At 36.6% G+C, this 24719-nt stretch overlaps 2 protein-coding genes across 24 annotated transcripts in view; one reads left to right on the top strand and one right to left on the bottom strand.

Annotated features, from left to right (window-relative positions):
• The window catches only part of CAB39L (calcium binding protein 39 like), a 206088-nt gene extending 201560 nt beyond the window's left edge, over nt 1-4528 (bottom strand). For 8 of the 19 annotated variants that reach the window (XM_053916577.1, XM_071220161.1, XM_053916581.1 and 5 more), the window contains exon 1: nt 4018-4341. The gene's annotated coding sequence lies outside the window, so the exon portion shown is untranslated. Of the gene's footprint in view, nt 1-4017; nt 4347-4393 lie in introns of those variants that run through there. The other 11 variants (XM_053916582.1, XM_053916585.1, XM_045202747.2 and 8 more) reach the window with 8 other exon arrangements.
• A 55-nt stretch (nt 4529-4583) lies between these two features.
• The window catches only part of SETDB2 (SET domain bifurcated histone lysine methyltransferase 2), a 115300-nt gene continuing 95164 nt past the window's right edge, over nt 4584-24719 (top strand). The window contains exons 1-3 of one of the 5 annotated variants that reach the window (XM_024569780.3): nt 4587-5142; nt 14331-14694; nt 15960-16033. Coding sequence is in view for 3 of the 5 variants with exons in the window: in XM_053916556.2 (XP_053772531.1) it covers nt 14541-14694 (154 nt within the window). In the remaining 2 variants the exon portion in view is untranslated. Of the gene's footprint in view, nt 5143-14330; nt 14695-15959; nt 16034-24719 lie in introns of all 5 variants that reach the window. The other 4 variants (XM_053916556.2, XM_024569784.3, XM_024569770.4 and 1 more) reach the window with 4 other exon arrangements.

Here is a 24719-nt window from a genome sequence, read left to right as displayed (position 1 = left end):
TTCTGTGTGCCAAACTACAGTCCATTTTAACCTTTTATGTAAACATGAGAGACATTAAGGGCAGCAAGTGAAGCAGCCATCTTAGTCCATAAGATGGAGCTGCATGACGATGGTAGAGCAACAGGTTAGAGGGAGCTTGGGGTCCCTGACAACTTTCTATGGCAAAGCCACCTCATCAATTCAAACTTTTACATAGGGAAAAAAAAACTTATTCTTTTAAAAAAGTTTCTTAGTCATAGCAGCCAAACGTGTATCTTAATACAAATTCCAAGTTGGGGAGTGCAGGCTTTGTCAATAATACAATGTGATGTAAGTGTTTTCTTGAAAAAGGAAAGGGTCTAAATTAGGGCAGTAGTGATGAGAATAGAAATCTGAAAAGAAAATCCATTTTGGAGGTTGAACCAATAGATAATATAGTTGGGCAAAAGGGTGAGGTGAGATTTCAAGTTACTTAAAATAAGAAACATAAAAGAGGGAGAACTGTATATACACTGAGTCGATTTAACTGTCCAAAGACTTTGAGTAATGTGTCAAGCAAGCACTTGAGAGAGAACTTAACAGCCCTGACGAGTATGGCTCAGTTGCCTGGGTGTCAGAAAAGTAAAAGGTCTCACCCTGGCTGGTGTGGCTCAGTGGATTGAGTGAGGGCCTATGAAAAAAGGGGTTTGATTCCCAGTCAGGGAACATGCCTAGATTGCAGGCCAGGTGTCTAGTGCGGGGGCGGGGGTGAGCACGTTCTAGGCAACCACAAATTGAGGTTTCTCTTCCTCTCTTTCTCCTTCTCTTCCTCTCTCTCTAAAAATAAATAAAACTCTACAAAAATTCGAAAAAAAAAAAAAAGTAAAAGGTCTCAAAGCGTTCGCTGGTTCAATTTCTGGTCAGGGCACATGCCTGGGTTGCAGGTTTATCCTCGGTTGGGATGAGTACAAGAGAAACTGATCCATGTTTCTCTCACACATGGATGCTTCTCCCCCTCCCTCTAAAGAAAACAACAAATGGGATCAAAAAGGGAGAAGTAATAGTAACATCAATTTTTTAGTGTCTCTATTCCTGCATTTAAAAAAAAAAAGCCAAATATATAATACTTCAAACATTTCTCCTTTAAGTGAAATAATCTGAATGTCCTACATGTTTATCTCACAAGCATTTTTCAGCAGTTAATGGACATCTTTATGATTCAGGAGTTCAATCTCATTGATTAGTTGAATAGCACAAAGTGCAGTGGTCATTTTGATGTTTACATTGTATCAAATCATTTAAAATTTTTAATCACATTGTTTAATTTGTCCCCATAATGGACCACACTGCTTAAAAAACAGAAAAATGATGGCAAAATGCATAAAATTATTGAGAAATAGAGAAATATTTCTGAAAAGTAACCTCAAAATTTTCTCCCAAAGTGACATTTTATTTATATGATAAAAATTCTTCCAAAGCATAGCAAGGTATTTCTAGATTTTGAAAATAACTTTTGAAACAATGATTATTATTTGCAACTTGGCTTTTAAGTTACTGAAGTGAGAAACCTTATCGTATTTTAAATGTGGTTCTTAATAAAAAAAGTGTTATGTAAAATAAATTGTAAACCAAGGCAGGAGTAGAAAGGAGACATGTTTCACCCATTAACTCAGCAGTCCTGAGTGTGGGCCAATAAGATTGCCAGGTGTTCGAACGACCCTAGAAAAACCGTGATACACAGGAGTGGAGCCCTTGAAGTTCTGAATATATCATTTCCACTATCTAGGGAATAAAGTCTTGAAATTGTGATATTAACCTCAAGGTCTAGAAAGGGAAGGAGGTAGGGGAACCTAGAAGCTGGCTACAAGCATAAAAGTCCTAAAATCCCAAGAGTTGGTGCACTCAGACTAGACCAGTCCCTGCCCGCAGCTTCATGCTCAAGTGTAAATTTGCAATCTTATTTCCACTAAACGTGAGGCTTTCAAACCAACAGGGTGCCAGCTGGCAGTTTCCTGTTCAAGTACATTCTATAAATAAACTACTCTCTCATTTCCACCATACGTGTTGTCTCTCACCTGAATTCTTCACTTGGGTGCAAGGCAAGAACATAGGAGTGGAACCCCTGTAACTTGGGTCCCCCAGGTAACAAAAGTACTCTAAAATTTTTGCTCATAAAATCATTCAGATTATTAAAGTACCAAATGTAACAACTCCAAACAGGTCCTGAGAGCAGTTTTTTATTTTTATGCTAATTTAGATAAATTTTAATCTATATTGACACAAAACGCCACATTCATTTAAAAGGTGCTATCAAAATATTTTATAATTACACAGAATACATCATTTGATAATGGGAAAACCTAAACTTGCATAACAGATTGCAATGAAAAGTAATCTCTAACATAAGTTAAATCATTTTTAGTCACTTAACATTGTTCATGCAAATGTGATATTTTAAAAAATTTCTAAGAATCTTCAGATTATATTATTAAGTCTAGAGAACTGTATTCCTGAAAGGAAAATTTGAGCATACTTGCCTATTTTAAAATTACTTTTCTGTTTAAAATTACAGGATATACTTACGCAATATAGTAAATTTAAAGTTGAAGTCTTTTGACTTTAAGTTGGTAAAAAACTAGAAAAGCAATAAATTTTCTTTAGCAAAAGAGATGTAAGACTGGTAATTTTGGTATTCATTTAGAATGAATACAGAGAATGTATACTTTCAAGAAAAAATGGCAAATAAAACATTATCACTTAGGGCTCATCTTCATTATTTAAATTTCTCTGTAGTACAGAAAAAGACCTCACAAAAAGGATGTGAACCTATCCTTAATACTATTTTTTATGTATAAATTGGAAGCAACAAATAAAACAAAGTCAAATTTTCCAGAAAACTTGTGTTTCTTAGCCACTGGTTTCTAACATGTACCTTAGCCATCAATTTAACACCAATTCAACACTAATTTAATGATACCTGAGGCCCCAAACAAGTAGCTAAGTTGGTTAGAGCATTGTCATCAATATGGAAAGGTTGTGGGTTCAGCCACCGGTCAGAGTACACACAAAAATCAACCAATGAACACATAAATAAGTGGAACAACAATTAGATGTTTCTCTCTTTCATCCCCCCACATCCACCTCACAAATCAATTTTTTAAAAAAAGAATCAACCAATGAATGCATAAATAAGTGGAACAAATCAATGTTTCTCTCATTAAAATCAACAAGTAAAAATAAATAAATAAATGATACTTGAACTCTTGCAACTTAAGTTTTATAAGATTCATGAATTAAACATTTTTAAAGAAAATATTTAATCATTATTTTACTGTTTTCTTTGGAATTCCTGCAACAAAACACTGTTGACTCTGTTGGGCCATCAGTTAACCGTGAATAACTGAAAACTAAATTCAAAGCAACAAGATAAATATATTTGCTTTCTTCTGACACATGTCTAAAGATAATCTCACAAACACAGTCTTTTATCGGTTTTCCGATTCGATACAAAATTTCCCCTCAAATGAAAGACAATTTGTGCTTTCTACGTCGACTTAAAAAAAAAAAAAGGAAGGAAAAAGAGGAATTTCTTGAGTCCTTCTTTCCAACTCATATAGAACTCAGAAGTTAAGATGTTTTGCTCACAAAAGCCTCCCCCAGAAACATAAGAAGCGACCAAGCATGCCAAGGTAGAACCAGAGATTTCTAAATCTCGTACAGATCGTAACCAGGAAAACCAAGGTTTAACAAAATGCTTCCTTCACTTGTGTTTCTACAAAGACCAACATTTTCCAGCTTTTAAAAAACTGCTGCAAAAAATATATATATAAATAAAAAAGATCACTGCAGGAATATTGGCTGCACACCAGTGAAAAAAACTGCTCAAACGCGGACCCTGACGCCCACTGCTACCAAATGAAGGCCTTAGTCAAAGCATAACTGTAAAGAAGGGCAAACATTTTGGGAGCCGCTCCCTCGCCAACAGCTGAAAATGAAGGCGTCCCTTTCGAACCAGAGCTTAAGGGTGTGGCATTCCTCTCTCCCGCTTTCATTAATTACCAGCCTTCTTCCCTTCTGAACCAGTCCATCAGCCAACCTCTTGTGTCAGTAAAAGTTATGGTCATAATCTCAAAGAGACAAAGACGATTTAAATGGCTCCCTGGAATTCAAAAAATCGATTTTAAGGCTTTATACTCCGCCTCCAAGACTTCACAATGACGTACAAACCAAAGCAACCAACACCATTCACCACTATCTCCACCCAGGCGAGAGAATCAGGCCAAGAAGATCTTTCCCTTTCAGGGAAGTGAAACCCAGACCGCCTACCCCCGCCCTCCACAAGTCCCTCACGACCCCTCTACGCTCTGAGCGGATTAGCTTCAAACGCAAAGAAGCCCAGTCTCAGCCACACACAAAATGGCAGCCAAACACCTACCGGTCGAAACAGCTGCGCCACTACCAAGGGCCTCTTGACTCGGGTATCCCCATTGGCCCAGACAGAGAGCGCGAGACAGCTCGAGAGCGCTGTCAGCAAATCTGACGGCCGCGCGGTTCGGCACCGCCTCGTCGCTGACGGTGCGCGCGCGGAGGTTTGAGGCGTGGACCCTTTGGGTGTACAACCAATGGGCACCCGGCCAGGCGGAGTCCGGCTCCTCTCAGTTAGGCTTCGCGTTTGGCAGGCCTGGGTGTTACAGGTTGGGCGTTCTTTCCTCCGCCGAGGTTATATCTAGTAAATGGTGAAGTACTTCCTGGCCAGCGGGTATTTGGGACCGTAGGGTCCTTTGGAAAGTATTCTGACTTGCTCGTCAACCCAGTCTCACCAACAGAGTGGGTGAAGTGCAGCCTTCAGCTTTGGCTGGCGACAAGGAAAACTCAGTGAAGCCGGTGTAACCGAGGCACGGCCGTGGGTGGCCCCCCAGACGGGTCCTTCGACCCAGGACCTGGGTACGTGGAGCCCTGGCGACCTTTCTTTCACCCATGTGCAGACCCAGGCCGGAAAAGGGACTGCGGGAGCACGGCGTTCTCAACCCTCATTTCATTCTCTCTCTTGCGGTATATACATTAATGTGAGGTGATTCCTAAGCAACTGGGAACCAGAGGCTATAAAAGGGGCTGCAGGAAATGGACTGCAGTATAAAATCAAGGAGCAGAACTTGAAGGTTTAACCACTGACCCATTTCACAGGTAAGGCTACACAAGCCCTAAGTAAGTAAAATCATTTATCCAAGATCACGGAGTTGAGTTCAGATCCTAGGAGCGTCTGACTCATTAATCAGAACCCGTAATTCTCCAGTGAGTAATAAAATAAGGAACAGTATGTAATTAACTGTGCTCTACGGCATGTGGAAATGTGCAGTGAGTTCTATATGTATTAATGAATAAGACTAAGAAAAGATGTAACTGAGACGATAGAGTGCAATAAAAAAACGGGCTCTGAAACCATACTGCCTAGTTCCTTATGTTTTGTTTCTGGCACTTTCATTAGAAAAACAGCATGCTAATGTATCTGATTGTTAGGCAGAATAAGAACAAGGGAAGTATTTAGAAGGGTGTTTTATATGCTTTATACTCAAATTATGCTCCTTGCTGTTAAAACTAAAACATAAGGAAACAGAAAATGGTCACAGTTTCACAAGACCCTATGTTTTAAAAATGAAAAAGAACCACGGATTGAAGTGAAAGTGACTACTTTTCTGCTAAAATAAAAAACAAAAGTGAGAAAGGGAAAAATATGAAAAAATTTACATCAAGTTTCACTCCAAAATAGTAACACTGGTTGTCTCTGGATAGTGAAATTATGAGTGATTTTAAAATTTTCTTCCTTATGCTTTACTACATTTTTGCATATTTTCTCTAGTAAACGTTTGACTTTTATAAGTTCAGTTACTTTTAAATTTTTAAGAGTTATGAACAACACTGGTGAGAGCTTTTTTAAAAAAGAAGCTTTTACTGAGTGTGCTGATATGCTGTAGGTGGACGTATAAATAGGTGGAACCTTTCTGAAAGCAGTTTGGCAGTATGCTCCAGAAAGCTTTAAAATAGTCAATCTCTTTTTGAAAATTATATATTTTTTAAATTAAGTATACTTCTACATTTCCTTTTACAAAATTAGAACTTTATAGATATATAAAGAGAACAATCAACAATCCCTGAATTCGCTCTCCCTCCCCCAATCCCACAGTATAGAGCCTCAAGTCCTTTTTTATATTTATATATTCTCAGTAGGTGCATATACGCATTTATAATTTTTTAAAAGGGAAATAATATAATATATAAATTTCTTCACTTGACAATGTTTTGCAGTGTATGCATTTTATAGCTCATAATGTTATTTATGGTTTATTTCAGGTCAGGTAGCATTCTAGTGTATGACCAAATTGTTCTGTTACTGTAAAATACTTACCTTTGTCTCATTGGTTTTCATATTCTATTTTGTTTGATGTGTACTGTATAGCATATATTATTTGCCATTCTTTTGACGGACATTAGGTTGTTTCCAATTTTTCACGTTGCAGGGCACCCCTTGTATGTGTTTTCTTGTGCACATGTGCTGTTCCTCAAGATATATGTCTTAAACTGGAATTGCTTGGTTTTAAGTTATGGACACTTTTAATTTTAATGTCATACCAAATTTGCCTTGAAAATATTTCTACTAATTTACACATCTCACAAGTAGTTTGTAACCATTCATTTTCCCTATAATCTAGACCAGTGATTTTCAACTGGTGTGCGCAAGAACTTTTTAAAACATGCAATTCCCGACCATTTAGTCAGGGGACTGACTAAAACAGATCATCAAGTTAAAAAAAAAAAATGGCAACAGCCAACACATCAATAGCTGTCTGGTGTGAATGAATCAAAAGTATATTTTTTGTCAGGTCGGCAAAGAATATAATAACATTTTTTGGTGTACTGCAGAATTTTAGTAATTAGTTTATGTGTACCATGGGATGAAAAAGGTAGAAAATTGCTGATCTAGACCAATACAAGATATTTTGTTACCTTTTGCCCATCTGACAGATGAAAATGATACTCATTTTTTAAAGATTTTATTCTCTGATTACTGAGATTGCAATATCTATTCATGTTTATTAACCTATAATTTATGTAGATTTCTATTATTTTTTATAAAGTACCCATTTTCTGTTTAGTTATCTTTTTCTTAATGATTGAAGGAGTTCATTATGTGCCCTGGATACTGTGTATCATGTATAATTTTTAAAAATTTCTTTGGTGACTGCTGGCTATGTCCCTTTTTTGTTAACATTGTTAAAATGTTACATTTTCTCCCAATTCTTTCCTTGGCTTTTAATTTTATTTTGTTAGTTTTTGCTTATTTATTCTACAGAGCTTTTCTTATTTATAATCTTTAGGTCTCTTTATTATATTGCCTTTCCCTTAGCCTTCCAGTACAATATTGAATAAGAGTAGTGGTGGCAAATGTCCTTATCCTGTGTCTGATTATAATGAAAATGCTATGCTGCTAGATTTTAGAAGATAGTCTTTGTCAGGTTAAGGAATTCTTTTTTATTATTAGTTTGCTGGGAGTTTACCCTCTTCTCTCCTCCCTCCAATAGTTCTTGACCTCACTGAATTACTTTGTTTTCTTGTATCAGAGATGATAATTTTCCTCCATTTATCTGTTAATATTAAAATTTACATTGCGAAACTTTCCAATCTTAAACTTTTTGGGTATTCCTGGGATAAACCTTACATTAGTAATATATTTGTCTACTGATGCATGCTTTTACTCTGTGGTTTTGCTTTTATACCCATAAGTGCTTTTGGCCTTGAGGGTTTTTTTTTTTTTCTTTTCATGTCAAGTTATACTAATCTTTAAAAAAAAGTTCAATAGCTTCCCATATTTTTCCTGCTCTGGAACTTTTGTATACTATAGAAATTACCCATTCCCTTGATGATTTTGTAGAATTCATCTATAAAACTTTATGGACATGGTATGCTGGGAGTAAGAGGTGGGGCTGTGTGGCATGCAGCTTTTTTTTTTTTTAAGATTTTACTTATTTACTTTTTAGAGGGGAAAGAGGTGAGAGAGAGAGAGAGAGAAATATTAATGTGCAAGATACATCGATTGGTTGCTTCTCCCATGCCCCCAACTGGGGAACCTGGTCCATAACCCAGGCATGTGCCCTGACTGGGAATCAAACTGGTGACCTTTTGGTTTGGTTCACAGGCTGATGCTCAATCCACTGAGCCACAACAGTCAGGGCTCATTTCTTTTTTATACTTATTCTTCTAACTGGGATTTTTTTACTCTTGAGCCTACTTTGTATTAAGTCAATAATTTCAGTTAGATGGTCATGGTGAATTGTTCTATCAGTGTAAAATATTTCTTTGTCTCTTTTATTGGTTTCCATATTAACTTCTATTTTGTTTGATATGAATCTTGTATTTGCTGTTATGTCTTTTTCCACATCTTTTCATTCAAGCTTTCAGTGATATTTTATATGATTTCAGTGGATCTCTTTATTTAAACCTATCATAGCTAGGCTTTACTTGGAATAAAATCTGAGAGTCTGTCTTTTTTTTTTTTTTCTTTAAAGATTTTATTTATTTACTTTTAGAGGGAGGGGATGGGAGGGAGAAAGAGAGGGAGAGAAAAAGCGATGTGCCAGAGATCAGCTGCCTCCTGCAGGCCCCCAACAGGGACCTGGTCTGCAACCCAGGCATGTGTCCTGACCAGGAATGGAACCCATGGCCTTTTGGCTTGCAGGCCAGCACACAATTCACTGAGCCACACCAGTAAGGGCGAGAGTCTGTCTTTTTATAGTAAGATTAAGAGGATGATCTCCAAAAGCCACTCCACCACAACTGGCTCTTTTCCTCTCTCCTAGCCCTTAATGGGGTTTGGGGACCAGTTCCAGGAGGAAGAGTTGAGCTGTCACTGCCTAAGGACCTAGAGGGGACTCCCATTTCCCAAAAACTTGATGGTGAAGTGCTGGTGGTAATTTTGAAAGAGACTATCCACGTTTTGAAAAAATCACCCAGGGACTTGGACTGAGTGCTGAGAGCCTAATAAAGTGACGTGGAACCCATGGAGGTATCCAGAAAAGAGGAAATTGGAGTCATTCCAAAATTTCATGTTTTGTTGTTTATGTTGGAGGATTTTAAAAAGGATCTTGTTCTGCAGCATGTTAGTGTGTTATGTTGTGGTCATGACACAATTTTGCATTGCAGAGGGTTACTTCCCATGTTTTTTTTCATTTTGTTTTGTTTTTTAAGATTTTTATTTATTAACTTCTGGCCAAGATGGAGGCATAGGTAGATACACTTTGCCTCCTTGCACAACCAAAAGTACAACAACAAATTTAAAAATAAAAAATAACCAGAATTGCCAGAAAATTGAACTGTCCTGAAGTCCAATAACCAAGAAGTTAAAGAAGAAATATTCACTCAGACTTGTAGGAGGGGCAGAGATGGGCAGCCAGAGTAGAGAGGATGCTCAGCAAGGCCATGGCTGGCAGACTGGGTGGTCTGACATTTCTCTGCAGATAACAGGGAAGAACAATTGGGGAGTGATACAAACCTCACATAAAGGGTTCTGGCATGGGGAAATAAAGCCTCAAAGCCTCTGGTGGTAAAAACCTGTAGGGGTTGCAATAGCTGGAGAAATTCCCAGCCTCACAGGAGAGTTCAAGAAACCCACAGGGGCCTAGAACGCACACAGATGTACCAACCCGGGAATCATCACCAGAAAGGCCCAATTTGTTTGTGGGTAGTGGGGGAAGTGATTGAAAGCCAACAGAGAGTCCAGTAAGTGGCACTGTTCCCTCTTGGACCACTCCCCCACATACAGCGCCACAACCCAGTGACCTGGTTTGCTCTACCCTGGCGAATACCTAAGCCTCTGCACCTTACAGTGCAACATCTGTGCTAGGACAAAAAAAAATACTGCCCAAATGAAAGAACAGATCAAAGCTCCAAAAATGGAACTAAGCGATGAAGAGATAGCCAACCTATCAGACTCAGAGATCAAAATACTGGTAATCAGGATGCTCACAGAAATGGTTGAGTATGGTTGCAAAATGGAGGGAAAAGTAAAGGCTATGAAAAGTGGAATGAAGAGAAATGTACAGGGAACCAACAGTGAAGGGAAGGAAACTGGGACTCAGATCAACGATTTGGACCAGAAGGAAGAAACAAATGTTAAGCCAGAACAGAATGAAGAAACAAGAATTCAAAAATATGAGGAGAGGCTTAGGAACTTCTGGGACAGCTTTAAATGTTCCAGTATCTGAATCATAGGGGTGCTAGAAGAGAAGAACAAGAAATTGAAAACTTATTTGAAAAAATAATGAAGGAGAACTTCCCCAATCTGGCAAAAGAAATAAGACTTCCAGAAAGTCCAGGAAGCTCAGAGAGTCCCAAGGAAGTAGGACCTAAGGAAGCACACACACCAGGGGACATCATAATTATACTACCCAAGATGAAAGATAAGGAGAGAATCTTAAAATCAGCAAGAGAAAAGGAGACAGTTACTTACAAAGGAGTTCCCATAAGACTGTCAGCCGATTTTTCAAAAGAAACCTTGCAGGCAAGAAGGGGCTGGAAAGACATATTCGAAGTTATGAAAGGCGAGGACCTACATCCAAGATTACTCTATCCAGCAAAGCTTTCATTTAGAATGGAAGGGCAGATAAAGTGCTTCCTAGATAAGGTAAAATTAAAGGAGTTCATCATCACCAAGCCCTTATGTGAAATGTAAAGGGACTTATCTAAGAAAAATATGATAAAAAATTTGAAGAGTACAATGACAACAACCTCACAACTATCAACAACTGGACCTAAAAAACAAAACAAAACAAAAACAAACTAAGCAAACAACTAGAATAGGAATAGAATCACAGAAATGGAGATCACATGGAGAGTTATCAGTGGGGAGGGAGAGGGTGGAGAATTGGGGAAAAGGTACAGGGACTAAGAAGCATAAATGGTAGGTACAAAATAGTCAGGGGGAGGTTAAGAATAGTATAGGAAATAGAGAAGCCAAAGAATTTATATGTACAACCCATGGACATGAACTAAAGGTGGGTATGCGGTTGTGAGGTGGGTGCAGGGCAGAGGAGAATAAAGGGGGAGAAATAAGTATTGATATCCCCCCTACGAAGAACTTCACTTGCTGTACTTTACTTTTTCTGACCTTTTGACAAGCCCCTTCCATCGCCCCTCCAAAAAAGAAAGTAATTTCCTGTGGTTCTGTCTTTCAGCATTTTTGTGTCATTCATTATTAGCATCCATTTTTAATCTGTGTTTATCTAGCAATAATGTGTTTTACTCAGTTGCCCACTATGCTCTTGTACTCTAGTACGTCCTTCCAGGTTAATTTTTATTTATGCAATACCTCCTTATTTCTTTCAGAGATTCTGAGTGGCTCTTTGAATGTGTGTAAAAGTCTCTACTTTTTTAATCTCAAGTATTGAAAGACAGCTTGGCTGAAATAGTATTCTGGAGTTCAGACTTATTTTCCTTTAACATCTGGCATTTCTGATGAGGAATCTGATTACCAGTCTCTTACACATTCCTTTCAGATAATCTAGATTTTTCTGGAAGTTTCTAAGACTTTGTCTTTTTTTCTTGATATTCTGAAGTTTGTCCACAGGTTGTTGAGTGGTGTGTACTAAGAATTTTATCCTGATTGGTACTCAGTGGGCCCTAGGGGGTTTTATGTGTTTACCAATTCTGAGAAATTCTTGGTCGTTATTGCCTCTTTATTCTATTTTATTTCTCCTCTTCTTATTTCTTTGCTCTGTGTTTTGAGTGAATTATACTCAACTCAGTCTTTGAGCTTACCAAATGGTTCTTCATCTCAGTTTGTGCTATTATCTAGTCATCTGTTTAGTATATTCAACAGCTTTTATTTTTTCATACTCACCTGAGGACATGTTTATTAATTTTAGAGAAAGGCGAAGTGAGGGAGGGAAAGGGGGAGATAACGTGGATATGAGAGAGAAACATCAATCAGTTGCCTCTTGCACTCACCCCAGTTGAGACCAAACCTGCAACTCAGGGATGTGCCCTGATTAGGAACTGAACCCATAACCTTTGGGTTTACAGGACTACGCTCCAACCAACTGAGCTGCACTGGCCAGGGCAACAACTGTTTTTATATTCAATATATGTATCTAATTGGTTATTTTTCAAAATTGTATGTTATTTGATGGATGAGGTTTTGTTTTTGTTTTTGTTGTTGCTCTTTGAGGATATTAAATACAGTAACATTTGTTTTAAAATTATTTTCAGGATGCTCTATTAATTCTCTTGAATTTAAATCCATCCATTTGTGGGTCTGTTAAATCTTTTTTGTGGTATAGTTTTCCTCAGATGTTTGATGACTATTCAATGTGCACTCATCTTCTCTGAGAGGTTTTGCTCTTCAATTTGCCATATTATGATAGTAGTTGGCATTATCTCTACAGCCTCTCTTTTGTTTCTTTCCCCAGAGAGATCTCACAGACTTGGTCCATAGAGAATTCCTTTTTTGTTTTCAGCATGACTACATACTTTTAAATTTAAAAAAACAATACTAATATATCTGTGGGAGTGGGAGAAGAATTTATCACATGTTGACTAATGTCTTGAGACTGAAAACTGTTGATCTCTTTTTGACCTGTTCCACTTCTAGGTATATATCTTAAGGGAATAAACATATATATGCATAAAGCATATTCCAATATTAATTACTATTGAAAAATAAAAATGATATAAATGTTCAGTATAGAGGTTTATTTACAGTACTAAATAATAATTTACTAAATTTTAATTATTAAAATACTTTAGCATATTTTAATACATGTATTATTGACCAAAATACATTGTACACTTAAGAGCCATATTATAGAAAAATATTAATGACCAGGGGAAAGTGCGTTATGTTATCAGTGAAAGATTATAAAAAATTACATATACTAAATTCCAGATTTTATTTTAAAAGTATATTTACTGAAAGAACAATAATTACTGCTAGTATTTATTGAGTCCTTTGTATGTGCCAAGGACTATTCTAAGTGGTTAAGTCTTATTCTCTAGATAAAAAGGACATTTATTAGCATGTGTAATAGAGAAGTCCAGATTGTAGGTTGGGCTTCAGTCACCCCTCGTATTGAACAGTGTTTTGCTATTCTCTCAACTTTGCACTGGCTTTGTCCTCAGGTTTCCTGCATAGTTGCAGGCAGTTGCCAGGAACAGCCCTTTTTTAAAACATTTTTATTGTTATTCAGTTACAGTTGTCTGCATTTTCTCCCCATCCCTCCACCCCACCCCATCCAAACCCACCTCCCTCCCCTACCTCCACCCTCCCCCTTGATTTTGTCCATGTGTCCTTTATAGTCGTTCCTGAAAACCCCTCTCCCCACTGTCCCCTCCTCACTCCCATCTGGCTACTGTTCTTAACTTCAATGTCTCTGGTTATATTTTGTTTCCTTTTTTCTTCTATTTATTATGTTCCAGTTAAAGGTAAGATCATATGGTATTTGTCCCTCACCGTCTGGCCTATTTCACTTAGCATAATGTTCTCCAGTTCCATCCATGCTGTTGCAAAGGGTATAAGCTCCTTCTTTCTCTCTACTGCATAGAATTCCATTGTGTAAATGTACCATAGTTTTTGTATCCACTCATTTGCTGATGGGCACTTAGGTTGCTTCCAGTACTTGGCTATTGTAAATTATGCTGCTATGAACATTGGGGTGCATAGGTTCTTTTGGATTGGTGTTTCAGTGTTCTTAGGGTATAATCCCAGCAGCGGAATTGCTGGGTCAAAGGGCAGTTCCATTTTGAGTTTTCTGAGGAAATTCCATACTGTTTTCCACAGTGGGCTCACCAGTCTGCATTCCCACCAACAGTGTACTAGGGTTCCCTTTTCTCTGCATCCTCTCCAACATTTGTTTGTTGATTTGTTTATGTTGCCACTCTGACCGGTGTGAGATGGTACCTCATTGTAGCTTTACTTTGCATCAATCTGATGGCTAGTGATGCTGAGCATCTTTTCATATGTCTCTGGGCTCTCTCTATGTCTTCCTTGGAGAAGTGTCTGTTCAAGTCCTTTGCCCATTTTTTAATTGGGTTGTTTGGGTTAAGTCTTATTCTCACTGCAACTCTACCCATTTTAAAAGTTTTTATAAAATATTTATAAAGTGAGGATAGTTTATGTTAATTTAAAATATATTAAATATGGGCAATTCTTAATTGCTCTGTAGTTTTCTAATTTTGATATTTTACACAGTTTTCTAATTAATATGTACTTTTTTCATAAGAGATCATGGTGTTTTTAAAAGATAGAGCTATTGTTATATAACAGTCTCTTCTTATGTATTTTATTCTTTACAATTATGCATCATTCTTTATTGTTTTCTTTACAGAATGTTTTATGCATTTATGGACCAAAAGATGGAATTGGTTTTTATTTTTATAAAGATATTATCAGTGATCTGATACAACTATAAATGCTTAATTGATGAAGATTCATGGACTTGTCACTATGTTGGACTGGTCATTTCTTAAAGTTTCTTCAATCACAATTTCTATTTGAACATGCAAATATCAAAGAACACTGGGTTTAGAATGAGATAATGATTTATTTTTCTCTGAGGACTGCAAATTTCATAGTGACCACAGTTGGGTTCCAGTTATATTCTCCAATCAAAGTGATTCAGCCATTTGATAAAGTTAATTTTAAAGAGCTTTGTGTTTATGAACAACACCAAAAGATGGGAGAAAGAAATGGTAAGTTGAAAATCCATTGTTAAACTTTATATTTAAAAGTATGTATACTACTTAATGAAGCTGAATATTGGAATTTTCAAGGTGTTTCAGTGCAAGTGCCTTTCTGAATTAGAAGGAATTAAGGGTATATTTTGATGTGGCCAACAGTTACAGCTGTTTATAATTAATTGTGTATGTATCTGTAATGCAAAGTCAGTACTTTAAGATACTTTAAAAATATTTATTCTTTAGAAACCATTTAGATTTACAGAAAAATTGAGAGGCTAGAATAGAGTTTCCATATTTCCTGCTCCCAGTTTTGCCTATGATTAACATCTTATATTTGGCTAGTACATCTGTTACAATTAATGAACCTGAATTGACTATTATTATGAACTAAATTCTGTGGTTTATTTCTGTTTCTTTAGTTGTTACCTGATGTCTTTTTCTGTTCCAGGATCCCATGCAGGATACCACATTACATTAACTTGTCAGGTCTCCTTAGGGTCCTCTTAGATGTGACAGTTTCTCAGACTTTCTTTGTTTTTGATTTTGTAGGAATTTGTATTCAGATACTTTTTTAGTAACTGACCCTCTAATGACACTCTATTGGAATTACTGACTTATTTTTTTTCTCATGATAAGACTGGGATTTATAAGGTTATGGGAGGTAAAGTGCCATTTTACCACATCATATCAAGGTTGTATTTTTTAACATGATTTCTCACTTGTTGCTACTGAGCTTGATCACCTGGCTTAAAGTGGTATTTGATTTCCTCCTTTGTAAATTATTCTTTTTTTTCAAATATATGTATTTTTTTACAGAGAGGGAAGGGAGGCAGACAGAGAGGAAGAGAAACATTGATGTGATGTGCAAGACATACATCATTTAGTTGCCTCTCACATGCCCCAACTGAGGACCTGGCCCACAAGCCAGGCATATGCCCTGACTGAGAATCGAACCAGCAACCTTGCAGTTCGCAGGCCAGTACTCAATCCACTGAGCCACACCAGCCAGGGCTCTGGTTTTATCTCCCTTTCCATACTGTATTCTTTGACAATAAATCACTATGTGCAACACACACTTAAGCTGTGGAGATTTATGCTCCCCTTCTTTCAGAACAGAATATCTACATTAATTATTTGGAATTATTCTGTAAGAGGGATTTGTCTCCTTTCCTCCACCTTTGTATTTTTTCAATCATTTATTTATATCAATATGGAGTAATAGATACTTATTTTATACTTTGAGTTATAATCTAGTACTGTTTTATTTTGTTACTCAGATTGTCCCAGGATTGGCCATTGGGAGCTCTTTCAGTTGGCTCTCTGTCCCCTTAACATACCCCTGTTAATGAAGGTGGGTTTTCTTTCATTTTGTTTTTTAGTACTTCCTTATTTTCTGGTATTATAAGATGCTCCAGGCTCATGTGTATTTCCTGTGCCAGTCCTAGAGTCAGCCATTTCTTGAATGAGCCCTGGTTCTTTTTATTGGAAAATGGTGTTAGAAACCACGGTCTGGACAATAGGTATGCTCTTTGTTGCTGGGTCCTGTTTTTTTCAGCTCTCTCAGCTTACAGAGCATGGAAATACATATACATGTATACTAATACAAATGTTTATACTAAACTGTGTACACACATTGCTATATATATTTCTATATGTAATCATGTGTATCTATATTAAGTTAAACGTGAGTTTATATTGATGTCTCAAACTCTAATCCATTACCATATGGATCATTTTAGTCTTCTTTCCTTGTTTATCTGTATACTCCCACTCCAACAGTGAGAAATGCGGCTCCAGTCATCTGTTATCCATTTGTTTAATTGCTCAATTCCCATATACAGGCATCCCTTGGAGATATTGCAGGTTGGATTCTAGACCACTACAATAAATATCAAAGAAAGTCGTGACCTTTTTGCTAGTGTAGGGTCTTGCCTTCAACTTGTAGAAAATGTGATATGTGTGAGTACAGTAAATCATAGCACAGTAAGATGAGGTATGCCTGTATATGTATAGCAGTATCAGAAGTGTACATTTAGCCCTGGCTGGTGTGGTTTAGTGGATTGCGCACCATCCTGCAAACCAAAGGGTTGCTTGTTCGATTCCCAGTCAAGGCGCATGCCTGGGTTGTGGGCCAGGTCCCCAGTAAGGGGCGCGTGAGAAGCAACCACACATTGATGTTTCTCTCCCTTTCTCCCTCCCTTCCCCTCTGTCTAAAAATAAATAAATAAAATCAAAAATAAATAAAATATTAACGTGAATTACATTTTGTGAGAAATAACTATTTTCTAAAACAAAAATTAGTGAAAAGAACATTGTTTTACATTTTTATAAATTTCTTTAGTGGTTGGCTTAATAAAAGAGAGATTCTGCATTTAATCTGTTGTGATATGTTCCTTTGGCTGAAATGTATTATAAAAATGAGGCTTCACACAGACAAGAAATTAGAAAAAGGAAGAAAGAATGTCCTAATAGCCTTTCAGATAATTGTGGATATTTTCCTTTACTACAACTCCAGAATTCAACAAGTAGTCATTCCTTCAAGGTTATAGTATAGACTCTGAAATCATATCAGTGTCTTTATACTCTGTTGCATTAAAATTCATTGGTCTGTGTTGCACTTTGATTTTAGTATATGTTCTGCCAAAGCAAGCAATGTCTTGTACTTTGAGTGGGTCTTTTACACATGTATGATTTTATAGCATCATGCATTGGCCACTTAGAAGATACTGCTTCAGTGAATAATACAGATTTTTCCAAGTGCTGACATGTTTTATTATACACTATTAAAAAATCATGTTTGTTAATATTGCTACCAATATCATCATAAAGTGATTAATTATTGAGAAGCTGTCAAGCTTACCATGGCAGGTGCAAGATTTCCAAATTTCCAATTTTACATTGGTAGTTTGAACCAGCATTATTAGCAACAAATGCTGTCAGTTTTGTCCTTCAAGTGATAGTCTCACTTTGTTTTGTTCATTTTTCCAGAAAATGTATGCCAATCACCCAGTTCTGAAAAACCATGATTTTATTACTGGGTCTTTTAAGGAAAAATAGTTTTCATGAAAAAAAAAACCCAGATAATTTAGCTTACAAGTCTAACATTCTTAAGTGAAATTGGTGGTGAAGAGTACAGTGACTTAACTGGTGCTTGGTGCCTTCCTTAATTCATGCTAAAAGCAACATTCACCAGTGCTCTTGTACCATCAGTATCAATATAGGAAAAAAAGGCAAATAATGTTTTGGTATTACTGTAAAAACAGTTTGACCTAGCATATTCTCTGAATAGGTTTGGAGACCCCCAGAAAGTCATAGACCATACTTTGCTGATTGATCATAGGCTCCAAGATGTCTTAGAGGTCCTTTAGACTTAAAGTCCTTGAAGCTCCTCAAGGAATTTATAGAAATACAGCTTTTTATAGAAATGAATATATTTCTGTGTTCCTAGGACATTATTAATGTACTTGGTAAGTACTCCATGTATATATTCACCTCGTGAATGAGTTTAAATCAGTGTGATTCATGAGCGTTGCCTGTTTACAAAGATGGTCTCTCAAGTGAGATTGGGAGACATATAGCATAACTATATAATTTGCCTTCCTTCTTTACTAAGCTGCTGTACTTCATGATTATGCTCTTGTAATAAATAATCATATCTAACTAAGTAAGGGAGCAAGTTTAGACAGACAGTAGCTGTTAGATAGTACTCTTCATTTCTGGAGGCAAGTAGCAGCAATGGTAGTATACTAATTTGATTGTCAATTAAACACCTGCTTCTGTACTCCTTGTAACTGTTACCTAGTGAAATGTACTGAAATATTTGCAGTTTTAGATTATAATCCTCAGCTTGCATACAATGCACAAAGAAGTGAAGGAGCAAGAAACTAAAATTGTTTACATTGTAGTAACCACCTATCTATACAGTCTACAGTTGAAAATGAAAGTCAGTCAAATGTTTCTTCTTATGAGTCTCTGTTCAAAAAAGTTATTAACTGAATCTCCTAATCTCATTTATCAGATAGGTTGATTACCTCTTTTCTCACTTAATACTACTGTGGTTAAATTTTCCATAGCAAGAAGACGAAGAAGAATGATCAAGAAGGAAGAGATGAGGAACAAGAACCATTGAAATACAAGAAATAAACCTAGCAGTATAAGATAATGATATCAGAAAAGGAAAAACATATTAAAAACTCAGAACGAATAAATATGAATTACTGAATTACATTTATTTATTCTGCAAGCAAATAGGTTCAATATTTTCTGATTGACTTTATTTTCTTAAATTATATTGGCAGTGCCCTTGTTATTAATCCATTCCAAAACTAAATCTTTACCCTTTTCACTTTTTAAATAATTCACTATTAAGTGCTTCCTGTCAGAATCATTTGGTATCATGTGTTGACATTTCTAACAGTTTTTGTTTATTCATTTTTAAATACTCACCTAAGAAGATGTTTCCTGATTTTTAGAAAGAGAGGATGGGGAGGAGAGAGAGAGAGAGAGAGGGAGGGAGAGAAACATTGACGTGAGAGGGAAACATCGATTGGTTGCCTCCTGTGCATGCCCTGTCTGGATATTGAACCCACAACCTATGAATGCCCTGATGGAGAATTGAACCAGAAGCCTTTTGTTGTACCGGAGGATGCTCCAATCAACTGAGCCAGGGCTCTAATAGTTTTAAATGATAGTCACTGAAAAAAATTCATTTAAGTCCTGATCGCCATCTTTCAGTATCACTGCTTATTTTCTTAAGCCAGGAGTTTAACAGGATTATAATGCTGTAAAAAGCTATTTCTAAATACCTTTCAAAATCCTTCCTTTCTAGGTGTCCACCTCAAATAAAAACAAATCCCTAGTATGAAGTAATGATTCATGTCCATGAAAAGAATCATGGGAACAATAATCAATTACGTGTTTTACAAATAGTTTTGCCTAAAAGCAATGGTTTTTGTTGGTTGTCGGTCAGTGAAAAACTTAATGATTTTAAGGATTCTGAGAAAGCTCTGCTCCACCTAGCTTGAATGGTCTCTAAACTTCCACATTTAAAGTTTAATTCCTTTTGTCTAAGACTGTATTCCCTTTAAATTATGAGGAGGTATCACCCAAATGGAATTTATTTATTTAAAAATTGTGTATTTAGCTCTGGCTGGTGTGGCTCAGTGGATTCAGTGCCGGCCTGTGAACTAAAGGGTCACTGGCTATTCCCAGTTGACACACCTGGGTTGCAGGACAGATCCCCAGAGGCAACCACACATTGATGTTTCTCTCCTGCTCTTTCTTCTTCCCCACTCTCTAAAAATAAATAAATAAAATATTTTAAAAAATTGTGTATTCTTACATGTTTAAACTTCAGTCACCTTCAAGGTACTCTCCATTTGATGCAATACATCTATTGAGACATTTTATTCTACTGTTCTTTGTTGATGTTGATACCTTTTAGTGTTTCTGCTGTTTTTTGTTTCATCTCTTACCATCAGCAAAACGTTTCCTTTTGAAGATTGTTTTCATCCAGGGAAACAAAAAAAAGTTGCTTGCAGTGAGATTGGTTGAATAGGGAGGGTGGGGCATGGGGGTCATGATGTTTTTGATCAAAAACTCGAACACCCAGCATGATGTGGGCAGGTGTGCTCCTAAATCACCTATTATGAAATGGGCAAATGTGTTGAGTCTCCCAAAAAAATTCACTGAAGCTGAACACAGCCAGCTGATACAGATGGGTTCCTAGAACACTCACATAGTGGTAGAAGCTGGTACTACAAGGGGCCTGCCCTCCAGAAGATAATTCTGGTGTTTTGGGGGAGGGGTCCCTTCGTATATACAAATTTCTTTCTTTCATGTGCTTATCTGTACATTAACTCCGAGGTAGATCTATTATTTTTCATTTTGCAGATATGAATCACACAGTGGCAATGTTGGGATTCAAACCCACATCTGAATTCCAAAGTGCAGATTTTTAATTACTCTTGTCCTTCCATTGATTCTTGAGATGCTACTTCTACCTGTTTGCTCCTCAGTCTCCATGATTCCTTTTTATGGTACTCTCCCTCATATGTTTATAGTCTATAGAAGACCCTCTTCTCATTCTCTACACATTCTCTGTAATCTTATCTACTCAGTGGATTCAGCAACATTGTATATCTTTTTATCCATTTTACTCACCCTACTTGAATTTCTCGTATGTGCCTCCACCTTTATTCCATTTCAGTGAATACCATTACTATACTTATGGTTGCCCGAGTCAGAAACTTGGAAATCATTCTTGACTCTTCTTCCTTTTCTCTGCCACATGAGTAATAAAAGAAACAAATATAATCATAGCATAAGATGCTTACACCTATGGAGTGGCTCCCTTTAGGCTTCCGTATAAAAATAAGGTTTATTAGCATTGTACCCAAGGCCCTTCATGCCATGGCCACTGCCTGCCTCTGTAATTCTCATCCCTTTTGTTTTAAATGTTGAAACCTCTGAACAGTGCTGATGGGAATTAAAGATAGGCTATCTTATGTAGTACACATACAGCCAGAATGTTAACAGGGAAATAACACCCCTTCTGAGGCTGCTGTGGTGGCAACAACCATAATTAGCCACGGTTCCATTTTGGGTAAGGTGACTACCAGGAACAGGTTTAGGACTCCGAGGCCCAAGCCTCTTAGGAAGATTCTCACTCCTTTACAAAACAACAGGTCTTAACTTAAATTTTTGATTAAGGGAAATGTTTTTTTGTTTTGTAAACAATGGGATCTCATTAATCCCAATGGCTTCTCCAATGACCTTTCCAAAGTGCAATTATGTTCCTCCATTGTCCCCATTAATTGATTTTAACATTTTATAAGTAGTGTTTAACATTTTAGATATTTTTGTTACTTTTACACATGGTTTAAGTTAGATTTGGCTTTTGCAAATTTATTTTGATTGCCTTATTTTTTATTTAAAAAAATTTATTGTATTTTTTCCATTACCATTTATCCCTCTTATATTCTCCTCCCCCCTGCAATCACCACCCTGTCATCCATGTCTGTGAGTCATTTTCCCTTTTTACTTCATGCTTCCACCCCTGAATCACCCTCCCATAGATGTCACCTTGCTCTCTTATTGAATCTGTTTTGCGTGTTATTTCAGATTGTTCATTAGATTCCACATATGAATGAAATCAAACGGTATTAGATTTCACTTGGCATAATGTTCTCCAGGTCCATTCATGCTGTTGCAAAGCGTAAAATTTTCTCTTTTGCAGTTGAGTAGTATTCCACTGTGTGAATATCCCAGTACTTTTATCCTCTCATCTACTGATGGACACTTGGGCTGCTTCCATATCTTGGCAATTATAAATAATGCTACAATGAAAATAATGGCACTTATGTTTTTAGAATTGGTGTTTTGGGTTCCTTATATTTCCAGAAGTGGGATCACTGGGTCAAAAGGGAGATCCATTTTTAATTTTTTAGGTATCTCCATACTACTTTCCACAGTCGCTATACCAACCTGCATTCCCAACAACAGTGGAAAAGGGTTCCCCTTTCTCCACATCCTTGCCAGCACTTAGTGTTTGTTGATTTATTAATGATAGCCATTCTGACCTGGGTGAGGTGATACCTCATTGTGATTTTAATTTGCAATTCTTTGATGATGGTTGACATTGAGCATGTTTTCACATGACTATAGACGGTGTGCATGTCCTCTTTAGAGAAGTGTCTATTCAGGCCCTTTTCCCATTTTTTAATTGGATTGTGTGGTTTTTTTGATGTTCAGTTTAAAAAGTTCTTTATATATTTTGATTATTAACTTTTTACAAAGATGTATTTATTGGTGAGTATGTTCTCTCATTCTGTGGGTTGTCTTTTTGCTTTGTTGATGGTTTCCTTTGCTGTGCAAAACTTTTTAGTTTGATGTAGTCCCATTTGTTTACTTTTCCTTTTGTTTCCCTTGCCTGAGGAAATACATCAGAAAAAGTACTGCTACAAGCAATGTCTGAGATTTTATTGCATGTGTTTTCTTCTAGGATTTTTTAATGATTTCGAGTCTAACATTTAAGTCTTTAATCCTTTTTTGAATTTATTCTCATGTGAAGTTTAAGGAAGTGGTCTATTTTCATTTTTATGCATGTATCTGTCCAGTTATTCATTTATTGAATAAACTATCTTTAGCCCATTGTACATGCTTTCTTCTCTGTTGAATGTTAATTGACTATAAAGGTGTGGGTTTATTTCGGGGCTTTCTGTTTTGTTCCATTGATCTCTATGTCTGGTTTTATGCCAGTACCATGCTGTTTTGACTACTATGGCCATATATTATACTTTGGTACTAGGTAGCGTGATTCTTCTAACTTTCTTCTTTCTCAGGGATGCTGTTGCTATGCAGGGTCCTTTGTGGGTCCATATAATATTTGAAGTATTTGTTCTAGTTCTGTAAAATACATCATTGGAATCTTGATAGGAATTGCGTTGAATCTGTATATTGCTTTGTGTGGGATGGACTTTTTAATGATGTTAGTTCTTTCTATCCATGAACATGGTATGTGCTTCTACTTATTTGTATCTTCAGTTTCTTCAGTGTCCTATAATTATTTGAGTATGATTTTCACATCTTTGGCTAGATTTATTACCAGGTATTTTATTCTTTTTGCAGCAATTATGATCTCATAGTTTTGTTTTTAATGTTGATGGGATTATTTCTCTAGGAATTGTTAAGGTGTTAGCTTGTTGGGCATAAGAAATTTTAGCTCAAGTTCATAAAAATATAAAAACTTAAACATTTTGTTTCACATAATTATTTAAAAGTTGATATAAATGACATTTTAAAAAGCATTATTTTTTGATGCTTAGTAATTTCAAAAATTGTTGACATGTTTCTGAAGCCATCAACTTCCATTCTCAGTGGCAGTTATATTCCTAAAAATTTTTTAATTAAAAAATTTTTTAAATTACTTTTCATTGATTATGCTATTTCAGTTGTCCTGACAACTTACAGTTTTCCTATCCCCCTCTCCATCTACAACCACACTGCATCAGGCAGTCTCGCCACTACTGTTCATGTCCATTGAATGGACATGAATGTCCATTGAATGTTCGTGTTCATGTTCATGTCCAACTAGTTAAGTTCTTTGGCTACTCCATTTCCTGTGCTGTGTTTTCCATCCCCATGACTATTCTGTAACTACCAATTTGTATTTCTTAATCCCTTCACCTTTACACCCATTCTCCCAGACCCCCCTCCCCTCTGGTAACCATCAAAATGCTCTCTGTATCTGTGTGTCTGTTTCTGTTCTGCTTCATTGCTTAGTTTCTTTTTTAGATTCAATTGCTGATAGATATGTATGTATTGCCATTTTATTGTTCATAGTTTTTATCTCCTTTTTCTTATAAATAAGTCCCTTTATCATTTCATGTAATAATGATTCGGTGATGATGAACTCCTTTAATTTTTTCTCATTTGGGAAGCTCTTTATCTGCCCTTTGATTCTAAATGATAGCCTTGCTGTGTAGAGCCATCTTGGCTGTAGGCCCCTCCTTTTCATGACTTTGAATATTTCTTGCCAATCCCTTTTGCCTGCAAAATTTCTTTTGAGAAATCAGCTGACAGTCTTAATGGGAACTCGCCTGTAGGTAACTAGCTTCCGTTCTCGCTGCTTTTAAGATTCTCTTTATCTTTAACCTTTGGCGTTTTCTTTATGATGCGTCTTGGACTGGGCCTCTTTGCATCCATCTTGTTTGGGAATCTCTGCGCTTCCTGGACTTGCATGCCTATTTCCTTCACCAAATTAGGGTTGTTTTTTTTCATTATTTTTTCACATAGATTTCCAATTTCTTGCTCTTTCTCTACTCCTTCTGGTCCCCGTATGATGTGAATGTTGGGCCACTTGAAGTTATCTCAGAGGCTGCTTACATTGTCCCCATTTTCTTGGATTCTTTTTACTTTTTCTTGTTCTGATTGGTTCTTTTTTGCCTACTTATGTTCCAAATCATTGGTTTGTTCTCGGCTTCATGCACTCTGCTGTTGTTTCCCTGTAAATTGTTCTTTATTTGAGTTAGTGTAGG

The sequence above is a fragment of the Desmodus rotundus genome, chromosome 13 (assembly GCF_022682495.2).
Source record: "Desmodus rotundus isolate HL8 chromosome 13, HLdesRot8A.1, whole genome shotgun sequence".
NCBI classification, from domain to species: domain Eukaryota; kingdom Metazoa; phylum Chordata; class Mammalia; order Chiroptera; family Phyllostomidae; genus Desmodus; species Desmodus rotundus.
This window is presented reverse-complemented; position numbering and strand designations above follow the sequence as displayed.